Here is a 24258-nt window from a genome sequence, read left to right as displayed (position 1 = left end):
TCGGCTAAAGAAAGGAGGCCACAGAGGTTGGTTTCTGACAGGACCACAGAAAAAGACTGCTCTCTGAGAGAGAGCCATCTACAGAAAAATGTCAAACCACTATTGACAAAGAATTATAATTGAATGATAATTCATTGCATTGTTCTGGGGGTTATTGAGGCTGTATTGTGTGGCGTACCTCTCAATTTAAATCGGCACATGTCCCAAAAGACACCAAGTGTTAAGCAATGATCAATGAACACACAATGGCTGTATTGTTAGAGTGGAAATGGTGAGTAATGTAACGGGCTGGCTCTCTCAGTCATTGAAGAATAGTGGGATTCTCCAATGGCGTGTTACAATGCAATGTATTGCAGATGAGCAGAATCACGTTTTATAATTGGGCTCACAACTTTGTCTTTAAACTCCCTAAAGTATGCAATCCTGAAAACAAAGCCACGGACAAAACACATGGTCAAACGCACACAATGGTGCCATTTGCAGGTCCGGATAATGCGGTAGCATATTTATACAATATCACGCCAAATATTATTCAAAAAAATGTGAGAAAGCAAAAAAAGTTAGATAATCATACCCTGCTATATCAAAGATGAAACCTTTTCAATGTAGCCTACTTGTGCGCTTTAGCCTCAGCCACAATGCAACAACAATTACGCACTTGTGTCCTGCGTCCTTGGAAAACCCCTATCCGCATTGATTGTGTGGGTCACGACGATTACGATGGAGGGAAATGAGAAGAGATTGACTGACTATACGACAAATAGATAGGAAGGGAGGAGCCAGGTTGCCAAGGTGAATGTAGACTACTGTCTACTCTACGGTATAATCCAGACCTCATTACTAAACACGACACCGCGCTCATGATTGCCGCACATCGTTCATTAAAGGCGATACCAAGAAACCAGAGGAAATTAGCGTGAAACGGACGAGTAGCATTACTCACTTAAATTGCGGTCAAGGCAACATAAAATACTTCATGAAATCTGTATTTACTTTATTGTTAAATAAACCCGAAACACCTTGGTTTACCGATTTCCTTGCTGTCATAAACTGTGCGCTCAGCTGACATTTCAATGGAACGGAGCGAGTCGTGTTTCTGATCCATCAGGAAGACGTCCTGGCAACAAAGGTAAACAACGAATTGTATTTGCATTTTTTATGGTCAGATTTTATGGAAATGGCGCGCTGTCTCCCTACCTGACATTCATCAGGTGCGCATGCGAAAGAAGACAATTAGGTTTTTAAATCACAAGTGCTGCATATCTGTTGCATCATTTTAATTGTCCATCTCGTATGCGTTTTGGTGAAGCTTGGCACTGGCATTATCATTCCAAGATAGATTATACAAAACATTTAAAGTGTGAGTGTACATTTTATTTGTTGATTCAGTTTACCAAAGTTTGTTATCAGGCTGCTCTAACATTTAATGTAAAATCCAATCCGGATTACATGTGGAGTTATTTAATCAAATTAGACACATTTGGAATGAAAACTTGTTGAGTGAACAACAATGTGCTTCAACTGATATTTGTATTAGTTGTGCTAATAAAGCTACACACGTGGTTTTGACAAATTCCTAAGAGAGGACAAGTATTTGCTAGTCAGAAAAACAAAACTGTTCATTTTTTCAAGTTACCAAAGTTTGTTACCAAACTGCCTTAAAAATTTAAATTGTGTCAACTTCCTATACAGTAGAAATAACTCATTTGAAAATGATACATTTCAGAAATGACTAAGTCTTTGAAATTATATAATATAGATTTCAGTAGGGAACATTATGCTTCAATCTGTCTCTTACATGTGTGAGCTTTTTTGACAGTTTCAAAGCTGGCATTGCACTCAGATACAATGCTATACGCTAACGCTTATAGGGAAGGACATTCAACAAGCATGGCACTTACACAAATAACTGATGATTGGCTGAGAGAAATTGATTATAAAAAGATTGTGGGAGATGTTTTGTTAGACTTCAGCACGGCTTTTGACATTGTCATTCATAGTCTGCTGATGGAAAAACATATGTGGTATGGCTTTACACACCCTGCTATATTGTGGATAAAGAGTTACCTATCTAACACAACACAGAGGTGTTTTTTAATGGGAGTCTCTCCAGCATAATCCCGGTAGAATCAGGAATTCCCAAGGGCAGCTGTCTAGGCCCCTTACTTTTAAAAATGTTTACCAATAACGTGCCACTGGCCTTGAGTAAAGCCAGTGTGTCTATATATACGTATGACTCAAATCATGTCTCACATGCGCCGATTTCAACCTTACAGTGAAATACTTACAAGCCCTAACCAACAATGTAGTTTAAGAAAAACAAATATATGAATAAGAAATAAAAGTAACAAATAAACAAAGAGCAGCAGTAAAATAACAAAAGTGAGGCTATATACAGTGGGTACCGTTACAGAGTCAATGTGCAGGGGCACCGGTTAGTCAAGGTAATATGTACATGTACGTAGAGTTATTAAAGTGACTATCCATTGATAATAACAGAGAGTAGCAGCAGTGTAAGAGGTGGGGGGGATTTGATTAGATGTTTGATTAGATGCAAAGCGTCAATACAGGACTAAGATCGAATCATACTACACTGGCTCCGATGCTCATCAGATGTAGCAGGGCGGGCAAACTACTACAGACTACAAAGGGAAGCACAGCCGAGAGCTGCCCAGTGACACAAGCCTACCAGATGAGCTAAATTACTTCTCTGCTCGCTTTGAGGCAAGTAACACTGAAACGTGCATGAGCGCATCAGCTGTTCCGGGGGACTGTGTGAACACCCTTTCCACTGCCAATGTGCGTAAGACCTTTAAACAGGTCAACATTAACAAGCCAGCAGGGCCAGACAGATTACCAGGACGTGTATTCCAAGCATGCACTGACCAACTGACAAGTGTCTTCACTGACATTTTCAACCTCTCCCTGTCGGAGTCTGTAATACCAACATGTTTCAAGCAGACCACCACAGTCCCTGTGCCCAAGAACACTAAGGTAACTTGCCTAGATGTCTACTGACCTGTAGCACTCACGTCTGTAGCAATGAAGTGCTTTGAAAGGCTGGTCATAGCGCACATCAACACCATTATCCCAGAAACCCTAGATCCACTCCAATTTGCATACCGCCCCAACAGATCCACAGATGATGCATTCTCTATTGCACTCCACACTGCACTTTCCCACCTGGACAAAAATAACACCTATGTGAGAATGCTATTCATTGACTACAGCTCAGCGTTCAACACCATAGTGCCCTCAAATCTCATCACTAAGCTAAGGACCCTGGGACTAAACACCTCCCTCTGCAACTGGATCCTGGATTTCCTGATGGTCCGCCCCCAGGTGGTAAGGGTAGGTAACAACGCTAATTCTCAACACAAGGGCCCCTCAGGGGTGCGTGCTCAGTCCTCTCCTGTACTCCCTGTTCACTCATGACTGCACGGCCAGGCATGACTCCAACACCATCATTACATTTGCCAATGACACAACAGTGGTAGGCCTGATCAACGACGAGAAAGCCTATAGGGAGGAGGTCAGAGACCTGGCCATGTGGTGCCACGACAACAACCTCTCCCTCAACGTTATCAAGACAAAAGGAGACGATTGTGGACTACAGGAAAAGGGGACTGAGCACGCCTCCATTCTCATCATTGGGGCTGCAGTGGAGCAGGTTGAAAGCTTCAAGTTCCTTGGTGTCCACATCAGCAACAAACTAACATGTTCCAAGCACACCAAGACAGTCATGAAGACTGAAAACCTATTCAAAACCTATTCCCCCTCAGGAGACTGAAAACATTTGGCATGGGTCCTCAGATCCTCAAAAAGGTTCTACAGCTGCACTATCGAGAGCATCCTGACTGGTTCCATCACTGCCTGGAATGGCAACTGCTCGGCCTCCGACCGCAAGGCACTACAGAGGGCAGTGCATACGGCCCAGTACATCACTGGGGCCAAGCTTCCTGCCATCCAGGACCTCTATACCAGGCGGTGTCAGAGGAAGGTCCTAAAAATTGTCAAAGACTCCAGCCACCCTAGTCATAGACCGTTCGCCCTGCTACCTCACGGCACGTGGTACTGGAGCGCCAAGTCTAGGTCCAAGCGGCTTCTAAACAGCTTCTACCCCCAAGCCATAAGACTCCTGAACATCTGGTCAAATGGCTACCCAGACTATTTGCATTGTCGTCATCCCCTCACCCCCTCTTTACACCACTGCTACTCTGTTGTCATCTATGCATAGTCACTTTAATAACTCTACCTACATGTACATACAACCTCATTGTTGGTTATGGGCTCGTAAGTAAGCATTCCACTATAAGGTCTACCTACACCTGTTGTATTCGGCACATGTGACTAATAAAATTTGATACACATAAGACAGGCACTCTACACACACGTACACATGGATTTTGTATTGTAGATATGTGATGGTAGAGTAGTGGCCTGAGGGAACACACTTAATGTATTGTGTAAAATGTTAAGAAATGTAATGTCCTGTAATATTTTAAATTGTATTTAACTGCCTTAATGTTGCTGGACACCAGGAAGAGTAGCTGCTGCCTTGACAGCTAATGGGGATCCTTAATAAATACAAAAACTGTCCAGTTGTTTGGTCAGGAGCCACAAAGAGGGACTTAGGAAAATTACAATTGCCCCAGAACAGGGCAGCATGGCTGTCCAACAAATGTTCACGGAGAGCTAACATGAATAATATGCATGTCAATCTATCCTGGCAAAGTGGAGGAGAGATTGATTTCATCACTAATTGTATTTGTAAGAAGTATTTACATGTTGAATGCACCGAACTGTCTGTTTAAACAAAAAAATATAAATTTTCAGTCAACACTACTGTTATGTAGCTTCAGTTGATTTGACTGCTTGGTTGAATTTTTAAGTAAGCACATAGTTAGCTGGTTCAAATGGATTTTTTTGTATAATTTTTTTAATATACAGTCTTGTCCCATCGCTGCAACTCCCGTACGGACTCGGGAGAGGTAAAGGTTGAGAAGCGTGCGTCCTCTGGGCGTGCGTCCTCCGAAACACCACCCCACCAAGCCGCACTGCGTCTTGACACAATGCTCGCTTAACCCGGAAGCCAGTCGCACCAATGTGTCGGAGGAAACACACCTGGCTACCCTCCCCTAAACCCGGACGACGCTGGTCTAATTGTGCGCCGCCTCATGGGTCTCCCGGTCAAGGGCCAGCTGTGACACAGCCTGGAATCGAACCAGGATCTGTAGTGACACAGATAGCACTGCGATGCAGTGCCTTAGATCGCTCTGCCACTCGGGAGGCCCTACGTTGTAGTTATCTTAATTTGAAATTTTTAGTCAACACAACTGCAGGTAGCGTAGGGGTTAAGAGCGTTAGGCATTGTGTAACTTTCCATTAAGGTATCTATACTTTTACTCAAGTATGACAGTTGGGTACTTTTTCTACCACTGGTTGAAAGAAAATCAACGTGACATTTTTTGTCAACTCAACAAATTATGGGTGCACCTGGCGAGACCCAGATGCAGATGGTCAAAGATGTTTATTAACAATCCAAAAGGGGTAGGCAAGAGAATAGTCATGGACAGGCAAAAGGTCAAAACCAGTTCAGAGGTACAGAATGGCAGGCAGGCTCGAGGTCAGGGCAGGCAGAATGGTCAGGCAGGTGGGAATGGAGTCCAGAAAACAGGCAAAGGTCAAAACCAGGAGGACTAGTAGAAAAGAATAGAAAAGCAGGAGCACGGGAACAAAAACACACTGGTTGACTTGAACATACAAGATGAACTGGCACAGAGAGACAGGAAACACAGGGATAAATACACCAGGGAAAATAAGCCACACCTGCAGGGGGTGGAGACAATCACAAGGACAGGCGAAATGGATCAGGGTGTGATGCAATTTTACTTGACTTGGCTAATTAAACAAGTCATTTTGACTGAATTTCAAAATATATATATTTTTTGACAGTGTACAGAGGAGAGCAAGGAGAGAATCAGTCAATAGGAAAGCTGTTTATGTTGGCATCAGGTGCATGCAGGGTGGTTTCTCCAAGCATGGACATCTGCATATTATTACCTCTCCAAATTAATTAACCTTTAAATATTTACCTTTTTTTGTGGGATGTTTGATATTGAATATAATGCTTTTGCATGAACTATCTTGTGTACTGTATATCAAGATGTAATAGGTATCAAGATATAACAGTATTAGGCTACTACAGTGTAATAATCAGAATAGTCTAACCAACAAATGGCAGAATCGTAATAGAGGTTTCAGTGAACAGCTGTGTTGGGTTATTACATGAGAATAGGTGTCGATGCTTTACAGTGCATGATTCAAATGGGTAATATAAGAGTCTATCAACCATTAACGCTTGTGTAGATTGCACCGGGGCAGGGCACACACACTGAGATTGGACTAGTCATTCTGTATATTAAGTGAAATGTGATGACAGCTTGTGTCACAGTCACCCTCCAATAAACTACCTGAGGAGAAGGAGGTAAGAGGAGAGATTAAGGACAGGAATCTAGGAAGCTTGGGGTAGAGTGGTGTAACCTTACCAAACCACAGCTTCTTACTCCAGCCCTATCCATGATCACGATGAGTCACAGTCAGGAGGTGTGCCAGGCAGTAAGATCAGAGAAGGGAGAAGGGACAACAAGACACTTCCATTGGTTCCATAGGTTTGGAAATGTTATGAGGGAATCAGTCTTTCCTTCCTCCTTCCTAACCACCATTATATAAGTCATCCATTATGCCACCTCTGGGTGTTAAAGTATGATAATCATCAGAGATATACAAGATAAAAGAGCAAGGCCAATGACCTGTAAAGGAAGGAATTTATCCACCTCTAAGAAAGTCACGACAATAAGAGTCTAGCGTTATTATTTTGTGGGTGTATGGAGGCCAAGGCCAGATTACAAATGCTCTAATGTGATGTGATAGTGAGGAGAGTGGCACGACTAGAACATTTACTAGAGGTATCAACAACTCGGTCTATAAGATTCAGTATATGTGGCCTGGAGTTTTTCCTGACCATGTAACCTGACCAGTAAGAAATATGGGCCCTAGTTAGGAGCTACTAAGATCCAGAGTATTTCCATATTTTTTCCTGGTTGGGAAAAAACGTCATGGCCTAGTTATAACTATGATTTCTAGTCAGGTCCAGTGATTCCATTGAGTACTGTCCCAGCTAGTGCACCCTGAGTGTGGGTGTGGCATGTGGGGACAGAGAATGACCTGCTATGTTGAGGTCAGCATTATTGGGGCCCACACAAAGGGCCCTGTTTTCCCCATGAGATCCATGTAGGGTTCTGCTCCTTCTTCTCTGATGTGTGAAACTGATACTCACCCCCTGAGGTCACCATCATTATGATGCTTGAACATTTGAGATCACTTACCAGACAGGCCCATTTTTTGGGCGTATTTCATAATTGATAATGATTGTCCCCTCTGCCCTCTCTCCTCCCTCTCTCCCTTTGTTGAGCAGCGTGACATTGAGAGTCCTCTGGAGTTCTGAGGTGCCAGAACCCATCAGAACCCATAGTCTGGGGATCAGGGTGCCAGAGGGGGGACGTGGAACCGCTCAGAACTCCGCAGGAGTGTACGGAACCCCTGGGCCTGGCCCTGTGTCCTGGAGGAGGCCGCTGAGGGACGGACCGGGGGCATCACGTGGCACTGCTCTGCCTGACTCCCACCCAGACCTCACCCCTCAGAGGGCCCTCTCAGCCTGCCTGCTGGGGAGAAGAGCAGGCCTTCAATCTCAGTGGGAAGGAGGAGCAGTGCTCTGTGTTTATTTGTGTTTTCATTAAGCTGTGTTTTTTCAGGATACCTGGACAGTGGATGTGATTTAGACAATGAGTTTTGCAGTGAGACTGCAGGGAGAATGTAGATGACCTTGTTTTACCTGTAAAGAACCATAGGACATCTGATCTGCAGTGACCAGCAGGCTGGAAAACAACTGATCACACCTGGCCTTTGGACTACAGAAGCGCCTCTGAGACAGTACTGTTGGTGTGGGTGTTGTTGTGTGGGTATGAAGACACTGGACAGCCGGTCATTTTAACAGGGATCATGTACACTGTCATCAGGGCTGATCTGAGACATCAGCTGTCACACTGATATAAGATGACTAAAAATCAACAGAAGACTACACATTCAACCAAACTCCTCTGGAGACTGGAGCCCTGTTTTCCCGTCTCCTCAGTGACAGTCAGTGCTATTTGATTTAACGTATCTCCAGTCCAGTTGGCTCCTCATTTAACGCACCTCGGTAGTGCCAAGTCAACTAGTTTCTCATCACCATGGTGATGTCCCAGGGCACATACACCTTCCTGGCCTGTTTTGCTGGGTTCTGGCTGGTGTGGGCTCTCATCGTCATGCTGTGCTGCTTCTGCAGCTTCATCCAGCGCCATCTGAAGAAGAGGAGGGAGGAGAGGCTGAGGGAGCAGTGTCTGAGGGCCTTGGAGATGGAGCCATTGGAGTGCCTGGGCCCAGAGGGGTTAGGAAGGGAACCCCCCACCAGAGAGCCCCTCCATTTCTGCCCCCCACATTTCTCCCCCCCACTCTCCCCTCCGCTGCACATTCTTCACTCCCTCCCACAGGGCAGCTGGGTCTCCCCTCAAGGTAATGCACTGATACAGTACTTTTCTTTACGGCTTTGAATATTCCACCACACGATGCACGCACACACACACACTATGATTAATTAAGATTAGACTGCAGTACTTTGAATCATACACACTTCAACCAAGCTAAATTACTTCTATGCTCGCTTCGAGGCAAGCAACACTGAAACATGCATGAGAGAATCAGCTGTTCCAGGCGACTGTTTGATCACACTCTCCATAGCCAATGTGAGTAAGACCTTTAAGCAGGTCAGCATTCACAAGGCCACGGGGTCAGACGGATTGCCAGGACATGCACTCCGAGCATGCGCTGACCAACTGGCAAGTGTCTTCACTGACATTTTCAACCTGTCCCAGACTGAGTCTGTAATACCAACATGTTTCAAGCAGACCACCATAGTCCCTGTGCCCAAGAACACTAAGGTAACTTGCCTAAATGACTACCGACCCATAGCACTCACATCTGTAGCAATGAAGTGCTCTGAAAGGCTGATCATAGCTCACATCAACACCATTATCCCAGAAACCTAGACCCACTCCAATTTGCATACCGCCCCAACAGATCCACAGATAATGCAATCTCTATTGCACTCCACACTGCCCTTTCCCACCTGGACAAAAAGAACACCTACGTGAGAATGCTATTCATTGACTACAGCTCAGCGTTCAACACCATAGTGCCCTGAAAGCTCATCACTAAGCTAAGGACTCTGGGACTAAACACTTCCCTCTGCAACTGGATCCTGGACTTCCTGACGGGCCGCGCCCAGGTGGTAAGGGTAGGTAACAACACATCTGCCACGCTGATCCTCAACATGGAGTCCCCTTTTTAATTTTTATTTCACCTTTATTTAACCAGGTAGGCAAGTTGCGACCTGGCCAAGATAAAGCAAAGCAGTTCGACAGATACAACGACACAGAGTTACACATGGAGTAAAACAAACATACAGTCAATAATACAGTATAAACAAGTCTATATACAATGTGAGCAAATTAGGTGAGAAGGGAGGTAAAGGCAAAAAAGGCCATGGTGGCAAAGTAAATACAATATAGCAAGTAAAACACTGGAATTGTAGTTTTGCAATGGAAGAATGTGCAAATTAGAAATAAAAATAATGGGGTGCAAAGGAGCAAAATAAATAAATAAATAAAATACAGTTGGGAAAGAGGTAGTTGTTTGGGCTAAATTATAGGTGGGCTATGTACAGGTGCAGTAATCTGTAAGATGCTCTGACAGTTGGTGCTTAAAGCTAGTGAGGGAGATAAGTGTTTCCAATTTCAGAGATTTTTGTAGTTCGTTCCAGTCATGGGCAGCAGAGAACTGGAAGGAGAGGCGGCCAAAGAAAGAATTGGTTTTGGGGGTGACTAGAGAGATATACTTGCTGGAGCGTGTGCTACAGGTGGGAGATGCTATGGTGACCAGCGAGCTGAGATAAGGGGGGACTTTACCTAGCAGGGTCTTGTAGATGACATGGAGCCAGTGGGTTTGGCGACGAGTATGAAGCGAGGGTCAGCCAACGAGAGCGTACAGGTCGCAATGGTGGGTAGTATATGGGGCTTTGGTGACAAAACGGATTGCACTGTGATAGACTGCATCCAATTTGTTGAGTAGGGTATTGGAGGCTATTTTGTAAATGACATCGCCAAAGTCGAGGATTGGTAGGATGGTCACTTTTACAAGGGTATGTTTGGCAGCATGAGTGAAGGACGCTTTGTTGCGAAATAGGAAGCCAATTCTAGATTTAACTTTGGATTGGAGATGTTTGATATGGGTCTGGAAGGAGAGTTTACAGTCTAACCAGACACCTAAGTATTTGTAGTTGTCCACGTATTCTAAGTCAGAGCCGTCCAGAGTAGTGATGTTGGACAGGCGGGTAGGTGCAGGTAGCGATCAGTTGAAGAGCATGCATTTAGTTTTACTTGTATTTAAGAGCAATTGGAGGCCACGGAAGGAGAGTTGTATGGCATTGAAGCTTGCCTGGAGGGTTGTTAACACAGTGTCCAAAGAAGGGCCGGAAGTATACAGAATGGTGTCGTCTGCGTAGAGGTGGATCAGGGACTCACCAGCAGCAAGAGCGACCTCATTGATGTATACAGAGAAGAGAGTCGGTCCAAGAATTGAACCCTGTGGCACCCCCATAGAGACTGCCAGAGGTCCGGACAGCAGACCCTCCGATTTGACACACTGAACTCTATCAGAGAAGTAGTTGGTGAACCAGGCGAGGCAATCATTTGAGAAACCAAGGATGTCGAGTCTGCCGATGAGGATATGGTGGTTGACAGAGTCGAAAGCCTTGGCCAGATCAATGAATACGGCTGCACAGTAATGTTTCTTACCTTTATGCCTCGTAAAATAAAGGTAAAATAAAATAAAAAGGATGATAACTATGAGGGTGCCCGTGTTTAAGGCTTTGAGGGGGTACCTGGTAGGTTCATTGATAATTTGAGTGAGATTGAGGGCATCAAGTTTAGATTGTAGGATGGCTGGGGTGTTAAGCATGTTCCAGTTCTGAAGATAGATGGGTGGCAATCAGTTCACATATGGTGTCCAGAGCACAGCTGGGGGCAGAGGGTGGTCTATAGTAGGCGGCAACGGTGAGAGACTTGTTTTTAGAGAGGTGGATTTTAAAAGTAGAAGTTCAAATTGTTTGGGTACAGACCTGGATAGTAGGACAGAACTCTGCAGGCTATCTTTGCAGTAGATTGCAACACCGCCCCCTTTGGCAGTTCTATCTTGTCTGAAAATGTTGTAATTTGGAATTAAAATTTCAGAATTTTTGGTGGTCTTCCTAAGCCAGGATTCAGACACAGCTAGAACATCCGGGTTGGCAGAGTGTGCTAAAGCAGTGAATAGAACAAACTTAGGGAGGAGGCTTCTAATGTTAACATGCATGAAACCAAGGCTATTACGGTTACAGAAGTCATCAAAAAGAGCGCCTGGGGAATAGGAGTGGAGCTAGGCACTGCAGGGCCTGGATTCACCTCTACATCGCCAGAGGAACATAGGAGGAGAAGAATAAGGGTGCGGCTAAAAGCAATAAGAATTGGTCGTCTAGAACAGAGAGTAAAAGGAGGTTTCTGGGGGCGATAAAATAGCATCAAGGTATAATGTACAGACAAAGGTATGGTAGGATGTGAATACAGTGGAGGTAAACCTAGGTATTGAGTGATGAAGAGAGAGATATTGTCTCTAGAAACATCATTGAAACCAGGAGATGTCATTGCATGTGTGGGTGGTGGAACTAATAAATTGGATACGGTATAGTGAGCAGGACTAGAGGCTCTACAGTGAAATAAGCCAATAAACACTAACCAGAACAGCAATGGACAAGACATATTGACATTAAGGAGAGGCATCCTTAGTCAAGTGATCAAAAGAGTCCAGTGAGTGGAGTGGTTGGTTTGGGGGTCACAGCGATTCAGACAGCTAGCCAGGACATCGGTAGCAAGCTAGCATAGGATGGAGGTCTGTTGTTAGCCACCTCTTGCGTTCCGTCAGTAGATTAGTGGGGTTCTGTGTGGTAGAGGGGATTAGTCCAAATCACACAACAATAGATATAGTTATAGAGGCCCAAGAAGAAACATAATAATAATAAAAATAAATAAATTGTCCGATTGTCTATTCTGAGAGCAGCCGGTAAGACAGCTAACGGTTAGCAGGCCGCAGATGGGCGTTCAGGTAACGTCGCGACGGAGGAGCCAGCCGGATCTCCTTCGGGTAGATAACGTCGGCAGTCCAGTTGTGAAGGCCCGGTGGGGCTCCGCGTAGGCAGTAAAACGGGTCCTGATAGGTGACTGCAGCCCAGGAGTGATTGACGGAGCTCAGGAGTGATTGACGGAGCTGGCTAGCTCCGGAGTAATTGATGTTTGCTCCGGAATCGACGAGAGCAGATAGACACGGATAGCAGCTAGCTAGCTGTGAGATCCGGGAATGAATGTCCAGAGAGCAGTTGAAATCCAAGGACATGGAGAGAAAAATTGGTCCGGTATGTTCCGTTCCGAGCCGCGCTGCGCCGTACAAAACTGGCGATAGATTTTCGAGCTAAAGGATAGCTGATGACCACAAACTGTGCCAGTAAAGAAGCTAACTAGCTTCTGAACTAGCTTCTGATTAGCTTCTAGCTAGCTCCTGGCTAGCTTCTGGTTAGTTTCTGGCTAGCTTATTGGAGTTTCTGGCTAGCTTCTTGGAGGATTGCAGATTTGAGGTAAATAATACTTATTTATAAATATAAATTGGTGAGGCGGGTTGCAGGAGAGTGTTTTGAAGATGAGTTGATGGAAAATAAAAATAAAATGTATGTGAAAAAAAGTTGTATATATATACACAGGACACGACAAGACGAGGACCGCAACGCATATACTGAGGGTAGTGCGTCTGGCCCAGTACATCACTGGGGCCAAGCTTCCTGCCACCTAGGACCTCTATACTAGGCAGTGTCAGAGGAAGGTCCTAAAAATGGTCTAGCCACCCTAGTCATAGACATATCTCTAATACCGCACGGCAAGCGGCACCAGAGTGCCAAGTCTCGGTCCAAGAGGCTTCTTAACAGCTTCTACCCCCAAGCCATAAGACTCCTGAACAGCTAATGAAATTGCTACCCAGACTATTTGCATTGCCCCCCCCAAGCCCTCTTTTACGCTGCTGCTACTACTCTCTGGTTATTATCTATGCATAGTCACTTTAACTCTTTACCTACATGTACATATTACCTCAATTACTTCGACTAACCTGTCGAAGTAGTGTATTTAGCCTCGCTACTCTTATTTAACTGCAACTCTAACTATTAGTTATTTTTGTTTTACCACACACTTATTTTTATTAACTGCATTGTTGGTTAGTAAGTAAGTAAGCATTTCACTATAAGGTCTACTACACCTGTTGTATTTGGCACATGTGACAAATACAACAAAAACAAGTTTGTTTTAGCTCTGATGTTTACCATGCAACCTCCTTTTCCAGTTCAATATGAGAGCAATATAAACACACAAAGAGCATAACCCAGGAGACACCTGCAGTTTTCTGTACATTACATGCTACAGGCATGACAGCAGTGACTATGAAGGTTTTCTGTAGGCTGTTGTTGTATCTGTAGCTGTGTTCCTTCATGGGTGACATGGTGACAGTTAGCACTGTAGCGTAGGCGGTGTGTAGGCAGAGCAGTGGCAGAGTTGGCAGCACAGCAGCCAGCTCAATGACAGAGACTGCAAGCAACTCGACACTTAGTAGGGGCTAACGGCGTGACAGTCAGTCAGTGGCATGAAAGGTAGGCTAGCAGCAGCCATTGAAATAGACAGAGAGGGCTAGCAAGCACAACAGCCAGACAGAGGAACTCAGTACCAAGGCGGCTAGGACAGGCTGGTTAAGGGGTGCACCTCAGAGTGGTAGAAAAATGGGGATTCCCTCCCCCAAATGTCATTATAGCTTCAGGACATAAAATGGACATTTTTTTATTGCTGTTTCCTCATGCTGAGCTCCATAGGCCTCCAGCATTGGAGAGGACTTTTTCCAATAATACCTTCCTCCATGTAGCTGCTGTTGTGCCTGCGTCATAGGGGCTGTCATTGGTGGCAGATGTGGGCCCTGGGGCCCCAGGATCACGGAGGCTGAGATTAGCAATCCTGCCCCCGGTGAAGGTGGCTCCCCTCTGGATAGTCCCTGAGCCTCGTCCCCCCGCCTGCCATTCCTCCATCCTCTATACTCCTCCACGGCCCTGCCAGCCCTCTGCACCCGTGGCCCTCTCTAGGTTTGGAGGCATTGCTGACACTGGAAACAAACACCCGCCTGGCGCAACACATGAAACACTCCTTTCATCTCCCAGTGTTCTGGGCCTCCATTGTTACTGTATGGAAGTAATTTTTATTCATACATATAGCAGCTGGGGCTAATATTAGAGACCAAAGCAGGGTATTATAAATGTGTGGTGGAAAACGAGATCATAAAAACTATAGTGTAATTCGTTGTGAATATGTGGACACATACAGGGAATATACAGTCGTGGCCAAAAGTCTTGAGAATGACACAAATATACATTTCCAAAGTTTGCTGCCTCAGTGTCTTTAGATATTTTTGTCAGGTGTTACTATGGAATAGTGAAGTCTAATTACAAGCATTTCATATGTGTCAAGGGCTTTTATTGACAATTACACAAAGTTGATGCAAAGAGTCAATATTTGCAGTGTTGACCCTTCTTTTTCAAGATCTCTGCAATCTGCCCTGGCATGCTGTCAATTAACTTTTGGCCACATCCAGACTGATGGCAGCCAATTTTTGCATAATCAATGCTTGGAGTTTGTCAGAATTTGTGGGTTTTTGTTTGTCCACCCGCCTCTTGAGGATTGACCACAAGTTCTCAATGGGATCAAGGTCTGGGGAGTTTCCTGGCCACGGACCCAAAATATCGATGTTTTGTTCCTCGAGCAACTTAGTTATCACTTTTGCCTTATGGCAATGTGTTCCATCATGCTGGAAAAGGCATTGTTCGTCACCAAACTGTTCCTGGATGATTGGGAGAAGTTGCTCTCGGAGGATGTGTTGGTACCATTCTTTATTCATGGCTGTGTTGTTAAGCAAAATTGTGAGTGAGCACACACCCTTGGCTGAGAAGTAACCCCACACATGAATGGTCTCAGGATGCTTTACTGTTGGCATGACACAGGACTGGTGGTAGCGCTCACCTTGTCTTCTCCGGACAAGCTTTTTTCCAGATGCCACAAACAATCGGAAAGGGGATTCATCAGAGAAAATGACTTGACCCCAGTCCTCAGCAGTCCAATCCCTGTACCTTTTGCAGAATATCAGTCTGTCCCTGATGTTTTTCCTGGAGAGAAGTGGCTTCTTTGCTGCCCTTCTTGACACCAGGCCACCTTCCAAAGGTCTTCGCCTCACTGTGCAGATGCACTCACACCTGCCTGCTGCCATTCACGACTGTACACTTAATTAGTATTTGGTAGCATTGCCTTTAAATTGTTTATCTTGGGACAAACGTTTCAGGTAGCCTTACAAAAGCTTCCCACAATAAGTTGGGTGAATTTTGGCCCATTCCTCCTGACAGAGCTGATGTAACTGAGTCAGGTTTGTAGGCCTCCTTGCTCGCACACGCTTTTTCAGTTCTGCCCACAAATGTTCTATTGGATTGAGGTCAAGGCTTTGTGATGGCCACTCCAATACCTTCACTTGTTGTCCTTAAGGCATTTTGCCACAACTTTGGAAGTATGCTTGGGGTCATTGTCCATTTGGAAGATGCATTTGCGACCAAGCTTTAACTGATGTCTTGAGATGTTGTTTCAATATATCCACATCATTTCCCTGCCTCATGACGCCATCCATTTTGTGAAGTGCACCAATCCCTCCTGCAGCGAACCACAACATGATGCTGCCACCCCCGTGCTTCACGGTTGGGATGGTGTTCTTCGGCTTGAAAGCATCCCCCCTTTTCCTACAAACCCACTGATGGTCATTATGGCCAAACAGTTCTATTTTTGTTTCATCAGACCAGAGAACATTTCTCCATAAAGTACAACCTTTTCCCCCATGTGCAGTTGCAAACCGTAGTCTGGCTTTTTTAAGGCTGTTTTGGAGCAGTGGATTCTTCCTTGCTGAGCGGCCTTTCAGGTTATGTCGATATAGAACTCGTTTTTACTGTGGATATAGATACTTTTGTACATGTTTCCTTCAACATCTTCACAGGGTCCTTTGCTGTTGTTCTGGGATTGATTTGCACTTTTCGCACCAAAGTACGTTCATCTCTAGGAGACAGAATGCGTCTCCTTCCTGAGTGGTATGATGGCTGCGTGGTCCCATGGTGTTTATACTTTTGTTTGTACAGATGAACGTGGTACCTTCAGGCATTTGGAAATTGCTCCCAAGGATGAACCAGACTTGTGGAGGTCCACAATTTTTTTTCTGAGGTCTTGGCTGATTTATTTAGATTTTTCCCCTGATGTCAAGCAAAGAGGCACAGAGTTTGAAGGTAGGCCTTGAAATACTTCCACAGCTACACCTCCAATTGACTCAAATGATGTCAATTAACCTATCAGAAGCATCTAAAAGCTATGACATCATTTTCTGGAATTTTCAAAGCTGTTTTAAGGCAACCGTACATAGCAGATCAGTGCCACCACAACAACACTTCAAATAAACTTTATTTGTCACATGCGCCAAATACATGAAGTTTAGACTTTACCTTGAAATGCTTACTTACAAGCCCTTAACCAACAGTGCAGGTCAAAATATTTACCAAGTAGACTCAAGTAAAAAGTAACACAATAAGAATAACAACTGTCACGTCGGCATAAATGATTCGAGAGACAGGCGCAGGAATGCGTAATAGGGTTTTGTATTGTACCCAAATTACGGCAAGGCACGAAGACCAAACAAACACTATACAAAAGGGTTGAAACCCAAATAAATAACACACGCGCACAATGATTAACACACGGGACGGGACCCATAATCACACAATGGCACCACAATGGCATAAAAGCCAAAACACACAGCACCGGTACACTCATGCACCAACTGACATTGTAACAATAATGGACAGCCCAATGGAAACCAAAGGGCACACTTATATACGTACTAATCAGTGGGAATAGGGGACAGGTGTGTGTAATGAAAGTTCCAGAGGGATCCGTAACAATAATAAGGCTATATACAGGGGGCACCGGTACCGAGTCAGTGTGCGGGGGTACAGGCTAGTTGAGGTAATCTGTACATGTAGGTGGGGGCGAAGTGACTTTCCATAGGTAACAAACAAATAGCGAGTAGCAGAAGTGTACAAGGTGAGAAAGAGCAGTGTGGAGTGCGATTGAGATTGCATCATCTGTGGATCTGTTGGGGCGGTATGCGAATTGGATTGGGTCTAGGGTGTCCGGGAGGATGCTGTAGATGTGAGCCATAACCAGCCTTTCAAAGCACTTCATGGCTACCGACTTGAGTGCCACAGGGCGGTAATCATTTAGGCAGGTTATCTTCGCTTCCTTGGGCACAGGGACTATGGTGGTCTGCTTGAAATGTAGGTATTACAGACTCGGTCAGGGAGAGGTTGAAAATGTCAGTGAAGACACTTGACAGTTGGTCCGCACATGCTTTGAGTACACGTCCTGGTAATCTGTCTGGGCCAGCGGCTTTGTGAATGTTGACCGGTTTAAAAGGTTTTGTTCACATCGGCTACCGAGAGAGTTATCACACAGTCATCCAGAACAGCTGATGCTCTCGTGCATGCTTCAGCATTGCTTGCCTCGAAGCAGGCATAAAAAGCATTTATCTCGTCTGGTAGGCTTGCGTCACTGGGCAGCTCGTGTCTGGGTTTCCCTTTGTAGTCTGTAATAGTTTGCAAGCCCTGCCACATCCGACTAGTGTCAGAGCCGGTGTAGTAGGATTCAATCTTAATCCTATATTGACGCTTTGCTTGTTTGATGGTTCATCTGAAGGCATAGCGGGATTTCTTTTAAGTGTCTGGGTTAGTCTCCCGCTCCTTGAAAGCAAAGCGGCAGCTCTAGCCCTTGGCACGATTGCGGATGTTGCCTGTAATCCATGGCTTCTGGGTGGGATATGTACATACAGTCACTGTGGGGACGACGTCATCGATGCACTTATTGATGAAGCCGATGACTGAGGGGGTGTATTCCTCAATGCCACATACTGTGGAGGATTTCCCATATCTCACATTCCATATCCTTGACATCAATCAGTTGTCGTGTGTTTAGAGAACAGCAACATTTCTTCCATTGGAAAACATTCTGTTCAAAGTGGTATGGCTTCCTGGAATATGTAGTGAGAATCTCAACTGCATTCTCCTTGCATCTTCTCTCCTTGCCTCCTTAAAACCCATTGGATGAGAGAGCCAATGGTCCCTCCTCTCTGACCTTCTCCTCAAATCAAATCCCATTTTATTTGTCACATACACATTTTTAGCAGATATTATTGCGGGTGTAGCGAATTGCTTCCTTCAATGAGTTTTTTGAGGAGGCGGCGAGGAGAGCGGATGAGTTGAGTAGGCAATTGAGGTTTTCCCATTATATAGTATAGAAAGGCTGTGGGTAGTCTTTGAAAGGGATGCGGGCTGTAAAATGGGAGTTTATGATTAGTAGTACCTCTCCCTTTATCAGCCTGGGTTTCCACACTGGAGGAAGTAGCACTGTCAAAGCACTGCAAATAAAGTACTCCAGAGGTGTGGTCAGAGGGTGTGTCATTGTTATTAGCCCAGCTAGCTACATTTTACAACCCTCCGGATTCATCACCGAGTAGTCAGAGTCCAAGGAGATATTACTTCACCAGTTTGCTCCACATCCTTATCTCTGACTTGTATTCTGTTGTTCAAACCACAAGTATATCAGAGTTTCCAGGCATGAATGACCTATGACGTCTCAACTGTACTAACCTCACATGACATCATTCGAAAGGAAGTCGTCCCTATATGGTAAACCCTGGGGGCGAGAACACTTCATACAGCTGAATGTACTTTACCGCCCACTAATTACTTTACAGACTTCATGTTATTGCCTCGTGCTACCGGTTTGTCACATCAAAGAATCCAGTGTGAATCAGACACAAGTCTATCGACCCGCTCGCCTCTACTCTCATTCCATATTTTACAGGTCCCTCTCTCTGTGTCACACCTGTCCTGTTCCTGTGGGTTTTCTCTTTGTGAGCTTTGAAGGGAGTGAATCCAGATGATTGTGCTGAAAACATCAGTAAATTAGCCTCCGACTTGTGGCTTGAATGTTTCTGTCAGAACAAATATCTCATTAAGCTCTCTTTACACTGTGTGTGTGTGTGTGTGTGTGAATGTGTGCACGTGTGTGAAGCCATTCAGTACTTCAAAATGTCAGAATTGAGTCAAAGAAGCCTTTATTGTAGGCTACTATACTCATCAATGGAATTCTCACCGCTCAACCTGTGTTCCACATGATTCACCGTTTAAAAGGCAGAGCTGTCAGTGTAGGAGTTGGACTTGGCAGTGGTATCAGTAGCTTCAGATGTATAGTCAGCCATCTGAGATGACTGAGGTGTCAGTGAAGCTCCATTAACATTATGTAATAGCCAGCAGGAGTCAGCTTAGCAATAATAATCACCCACACAACCCTTTCCACAGGATCCCTACCTTTAGACCTAAACACTGACAATCCAATGGCCTAATATGACTGTGTCCATGGTAAAGTAGCATTTGATAATAATGATGGATTTGGTTTATATTAAGCTTTTCCAATGCTTACAGCACTTTACATTGTTAAGGGGAAACTAACATACTGTACGTTTGTCTGTTTCCTCCCCAGAGACGGACGTGTTTGGAAAGCCCCCCTGCTATGAGGAGGCTGTTCTGATGGAGGACCCCCCTCCTCCCTACTGTGAGGTGCTGGCTGACAGCCGGGGGGGCACCAACACCAAGCCCTCCTCCCGGACCTCCAGGCTGGAGCAGCAGGAGACTGAGACCTCCAAGACTCCTCCGGTCACAGTGTTCTCAGAGAGGGGCTACTCCTCCCTGATCCGCCTGCCCACTGCCCGACGCTGGGACTCCCTGGGGCACCTGCTGTCTACCATGGACCTCAACCACAACACCCTCCCCATGGAGCCCCTCTCCCTGCAGGCCCAGGCCACCACTACCATGCCCCGCGAGGGCCGGACTCACACACAGCCAGAGCTGGGGCTGAGAAGTATCCAGGGGCTCAGGCGGCTAGAGCAGAGCTGTGGCCTGCCCACGTCCTTCCCTCTGCCGGGTCGCAGCACGGCCGTGTAAGCCTGAATAATCCTCCTGGAGGTGGGGGTGAGGCTGAAGCTAAGGACGCTGGGTTGAGGTGGAGAGGCGTTGGGTTGGGTTTGAGGAGGGGCGTCTGGTTTGTAGAGTTGGACTGATGGCGGGGGTAGAGGAGGGAAAACACCTTTTAGACACCCAGCAGCCAGAGGTATTGTTCTCTGCTTTCTTCTGTGCAGTGAGATGAGGACAACTTTTCTAAAGATGACATATCTGCCTTCCTCTCATCATCCCTCTTTTATCTTGCTTTGTCTCCCTCCATATCTGTCTCGCTCTATTCTCTCTCTCTGGCTGTGTTGATCTCTCTATTCTCCATGGCGTCGCAGCCTGATGCAGAGCAGCTATTACACCGAGGGTACAAAACATTTGGAACATCTTCCTAATATTGAGTTGCAACCCTTGCAACCCTTTTTGTCCTCAGAACAGCCTCAATTCATCAGGGCATTGACTCTTCAAGGTATCGAAAGCATCCACAGGGATGCTGGCCCATGTTGACTCCAATGCTTCCCACCCTTGTGTCAAGTTGTCTGGATGTCCTTTGGGTGGTGGACCATTCTTGATACACACTGGAAACTGTTGAGCGTAAAAGAATCCAGCAGTGTTGCAGTTCTTGACATACTTAAACCCATGCGCCTGGTACTTACTGTTCTACCATACCCCGTTCAAAGGCACTTAAAACTCTTGTCTTGCCCATTCACCCTCTGAATGGCACACACACAATCCATGTCTCAATGCATAAAAATCCCAATGGTGGAAAAAGTACCCAAATGTTATACTTGAGTAAAGGTAAAGATACTTTAATAGAAAATGACTCAAGTAAAAGTGAAAGTCACCCAGTAAAATACTACTTGAGTAAAAGTCTAAAAGTATTTGGTTTTAAATATACTTAAGTATCAAAAGTAAAAGTATAAATAGTTTCAAATGTCCAGACTGCATCATTTTCTTGTTTTTTAAATTTACAGATAGCATGCTCCAACACTCAGACATTATTTACAAACAACGCATGTGTTTAGTGAGTCCGCAGTAGGGATGACCAGGGATGTTCTCTTGATAAGTGTGTGAATTGGACCATTTCCCTGTCCTTCTGAGCATTCGAAATGTAACTTTTGGGTGTCAGGGAAAATGTATGGAGTAAAAAGTACATAATTTTCTTTCTTTCTTTCTAGTAAAAGTTGTCAAAAATATAAATAGTAAAGTACAGATACCCAAAACAAATACTTAAGTAAAAATACTTGAAAGTACTACTCAAGTACTTTACACCACTGAAAAATCATTCCTCCCCTTTATCTACACAGATTGAAGTGGATTTAATAAGTGACATCAATAAGTGATCATAGCTTTCACCTAGATTCATCTGGTCAGTCTGTCATGGAAAGGTGTTCCTAATGTTTTGTGCGCTCAGTATATGAGTCTGCTGTTGCCATGGCTCCCTGGAACGGTCTGTTGCCCATGATGCCTTGGCCCCCTAGCGACTCCAGGTAGAAAGACCTCTAGTAGCTCTGTGTTGCTCCTGTTGTATAACATTAACAGTGAAGGACCAAGAGATTTGCTGCATTCAGTAGCTATCGCCCTGCTCTGAGGATTGCGATGTGCAATGGAAACATTGTTTTGAATTGAAAAAGCTCTTCTCCATCATTACTGTCATATCTTCAAGATGTTCTGGAACTATGTGGACTATGAATATCAATTTAATAAACCACAGCTGGGGATTGTTGCTCCTCGGTGTACGTGTGTGTGTGTGTGTGTGCGTGCGTGCGTGCATGTATGTGTGCGTGTATGTATGTGTGCGCGTGTGTGTATATGCGTGTGTGTGTGTATGTGGTCTAGCTCCTAAATCATTAGTCCAATCAAGTACAAAGGGAGACAGCAGCCTTTTTCCAGCAGGAATAAGTTCCCTCTATCCGAAGAATTGAAACCCTTGTATAAATAATTCATAGCGCTAATCATAAGATTTCCTTTCTCTCCCTCTCTGGGTTGTAAATTACTTCCTAATGGTTGCAATCTGTCCATCAGTGAAGCGTTTCATCGAGATTGTAAATCCATTTCTCTCTTTCTCTCCCTCTCCATCTCAAGCTACTCATCAGGCTAGATGTGACTGTGAAACACTCCTTCACATTGCCATGCGGGTGCTACAGTACATACAGCAGACACCATTACAGAAATTTTAAACAGTCATGGTAGCAAGGCAAACCCATCACCATGCAGCAATTGCAGACACAAGATTTTCTTTCCTTATTTCCTCAAATATTATTTAGCTATTCATGGCTTTCGCTCTCTCGCTATTTCATAATATCTGACCCCTTCTCTCGGCACCACTGGTGTTGTCAATGACATTCAGACAGCTCCTATTCGTTGAGCTTTGGAAAACACTTATCGCTAGTCATTTCCATCTCGCTGAGTCTGATGAAGAACCCTAGCCGAGTGCTGAAGCATAAGTGTTAAATCTAATAATTCCCATTAAGGAATGTATAATTAGCGTACACCCTGCTTTCTTTTGTCACTCACAACCAATTATATCTTGGGAATATTTTTTCTGTTTTCAAACATTTTTTCACAGCTAGTGTGATTAAGCGCTGAATTCAATCCGTGGAGCTCATGATCAGCGTTACAGCATGATTACATTTAAAGGCAATGTTCCCCGTCAGCGAAGACTGCATTCACAGTAAACCCTGCATATGTCGGCTTAATCTGAAATGATGTTCATATTTTTATCACGCAGTCGTGCCCCAGATGGTTTTGCAGGGGAAAAATCTATCTGAAAAATCATGAGGGAAAATTAGTGAGATATGAACAATAGTGCGTTGATTGCATCAAGGCCAAAGTATTTCCTTCTTCTGAATCCATCCAATACGGACCCCATTTACTACCCTTCTCAGCCTATGAGGAACCATGTTACCCAGCAAGATCCGCCTCTTTGTTATTAGCTGTTATGTAACCCAATTCAATCACATTATGTAACCACTGAAATTAATGCATTATTTGATGGGCTTACCTGGCAGCACCCTTGAGATGCTTGGACAAATTAGGAAGCTTGTCAGCTTGGTTCGGTCCTCAAGGACGCTCGAGTTAGGGAATTGGATTGGAGATCTTCAATCCAAGGAACACCACCATTACAGTATGGGGCACAGCAGGTTATACAAATGTGCAGGTAGGAAACATACAGTACCCAACAGAAGGAGAGAGATGGAGAGACTGGAGGGGGAGAGAGAGAAAAATGGGTGAGAGGAGAAAGAGCATGAGAGAAAGCTACTTGAGGCCAGTCCTGTAAATAGAGAATGTTATTACTGAGAGGTAAAAAAAAAGTATTGCAGTTTGAAGTGAGGGACAATAGGGGAATGTCAAAGAGCACTTATTTATATATTAAGGTAGTTGTGGTTATCTTGAAACCTAAAATTTAGGCAGTCCCATTAAGTTTATTCCAGATGCTGCTTTTTGTGGGTTTTTTTTTTTACAGTATACAATTGCATTTAGACAATCATTTTGAGAGTTTAGGAGTTTTCCTTTTTTGGAACAACCAATTTAATCTGATTATCATGGCCCCTGAATGTACAGATTCATGATATAAGTATAACTGAAAATGAACACAATTTAATTTGAGGTGTTTCTATCCATGCTTGAATGTAGAAGTAAATGTTAAATATTATTTTGCCAAATGTTTTGTCTGTTTAGATCACACATCATGTCATATAGAGTCTTCTTGATTGATTGACAATTGCTTCTGAGCTGTCATGCCTGGATTCCAGTCGCTTATTTAATTGTACAACTGTTTTGTTCATGCAGTTTATTTTCTTTTCCCCTCCTCCGCCACAGAAGGAAAAGACAGAGGTGTAAAACTGTCATCCTTCCTCTGTTGGCCTACGTGTTGCTTGGCAACCACCAGGCCAGAGTGC

The 24258-nt window shown here is 44.6% G+C and overlaps 1 protein-coding gene across 1 annotated transcript; it reads left to right on the top strand.

Annotated features, from left to right (window-relative positions):
• The first annotated feature begins 737 nt into the window (after nt 1–737).
• On the top strand, nt 738–24105 carry LOC118391677 (proline-rich protein 7-like). The gene is made up of 3 exons (XM_035783182.2): nt 738–1129; nt 7478–8613; nt 19893–24105. Exons 2-3 carry the CDS (start codon nt 8292–8294, stop codon nt 20351–20353), a joined length of 783 nt encoding a protein of 260 aa, XP_035639075.1. The 5' UTR covers nt 738–1129; nt 7478–8291; the 3' UTR covers nt 20354–24105.
• Nucleotides 24106–24258: the final 153 nt, after the last annotated feature.

Source organism: Oncorhynchus keta, chromosome 12 (assembly GCF_023373465.1).
Source record: "Oncorhynchus keta strain PuntledgeMale-10-30-2019 chromosome 12, Oket_V2, whole genome shotgun sequence".
In the NCBI taxonomy this organism is placed as follows: domain Eukaryota; kingdom Metazoa; phylum Chordata; class Actinopteri; order Salmoniformes; family Salmonidae; genus Oncorhynchus; species Oncorhynchus keta.
The sequence above is the reverse complement of the archived record's forward strand: the minus strand, read 5'-3'. Positions and strand labels throughout refer to the sequence as shown.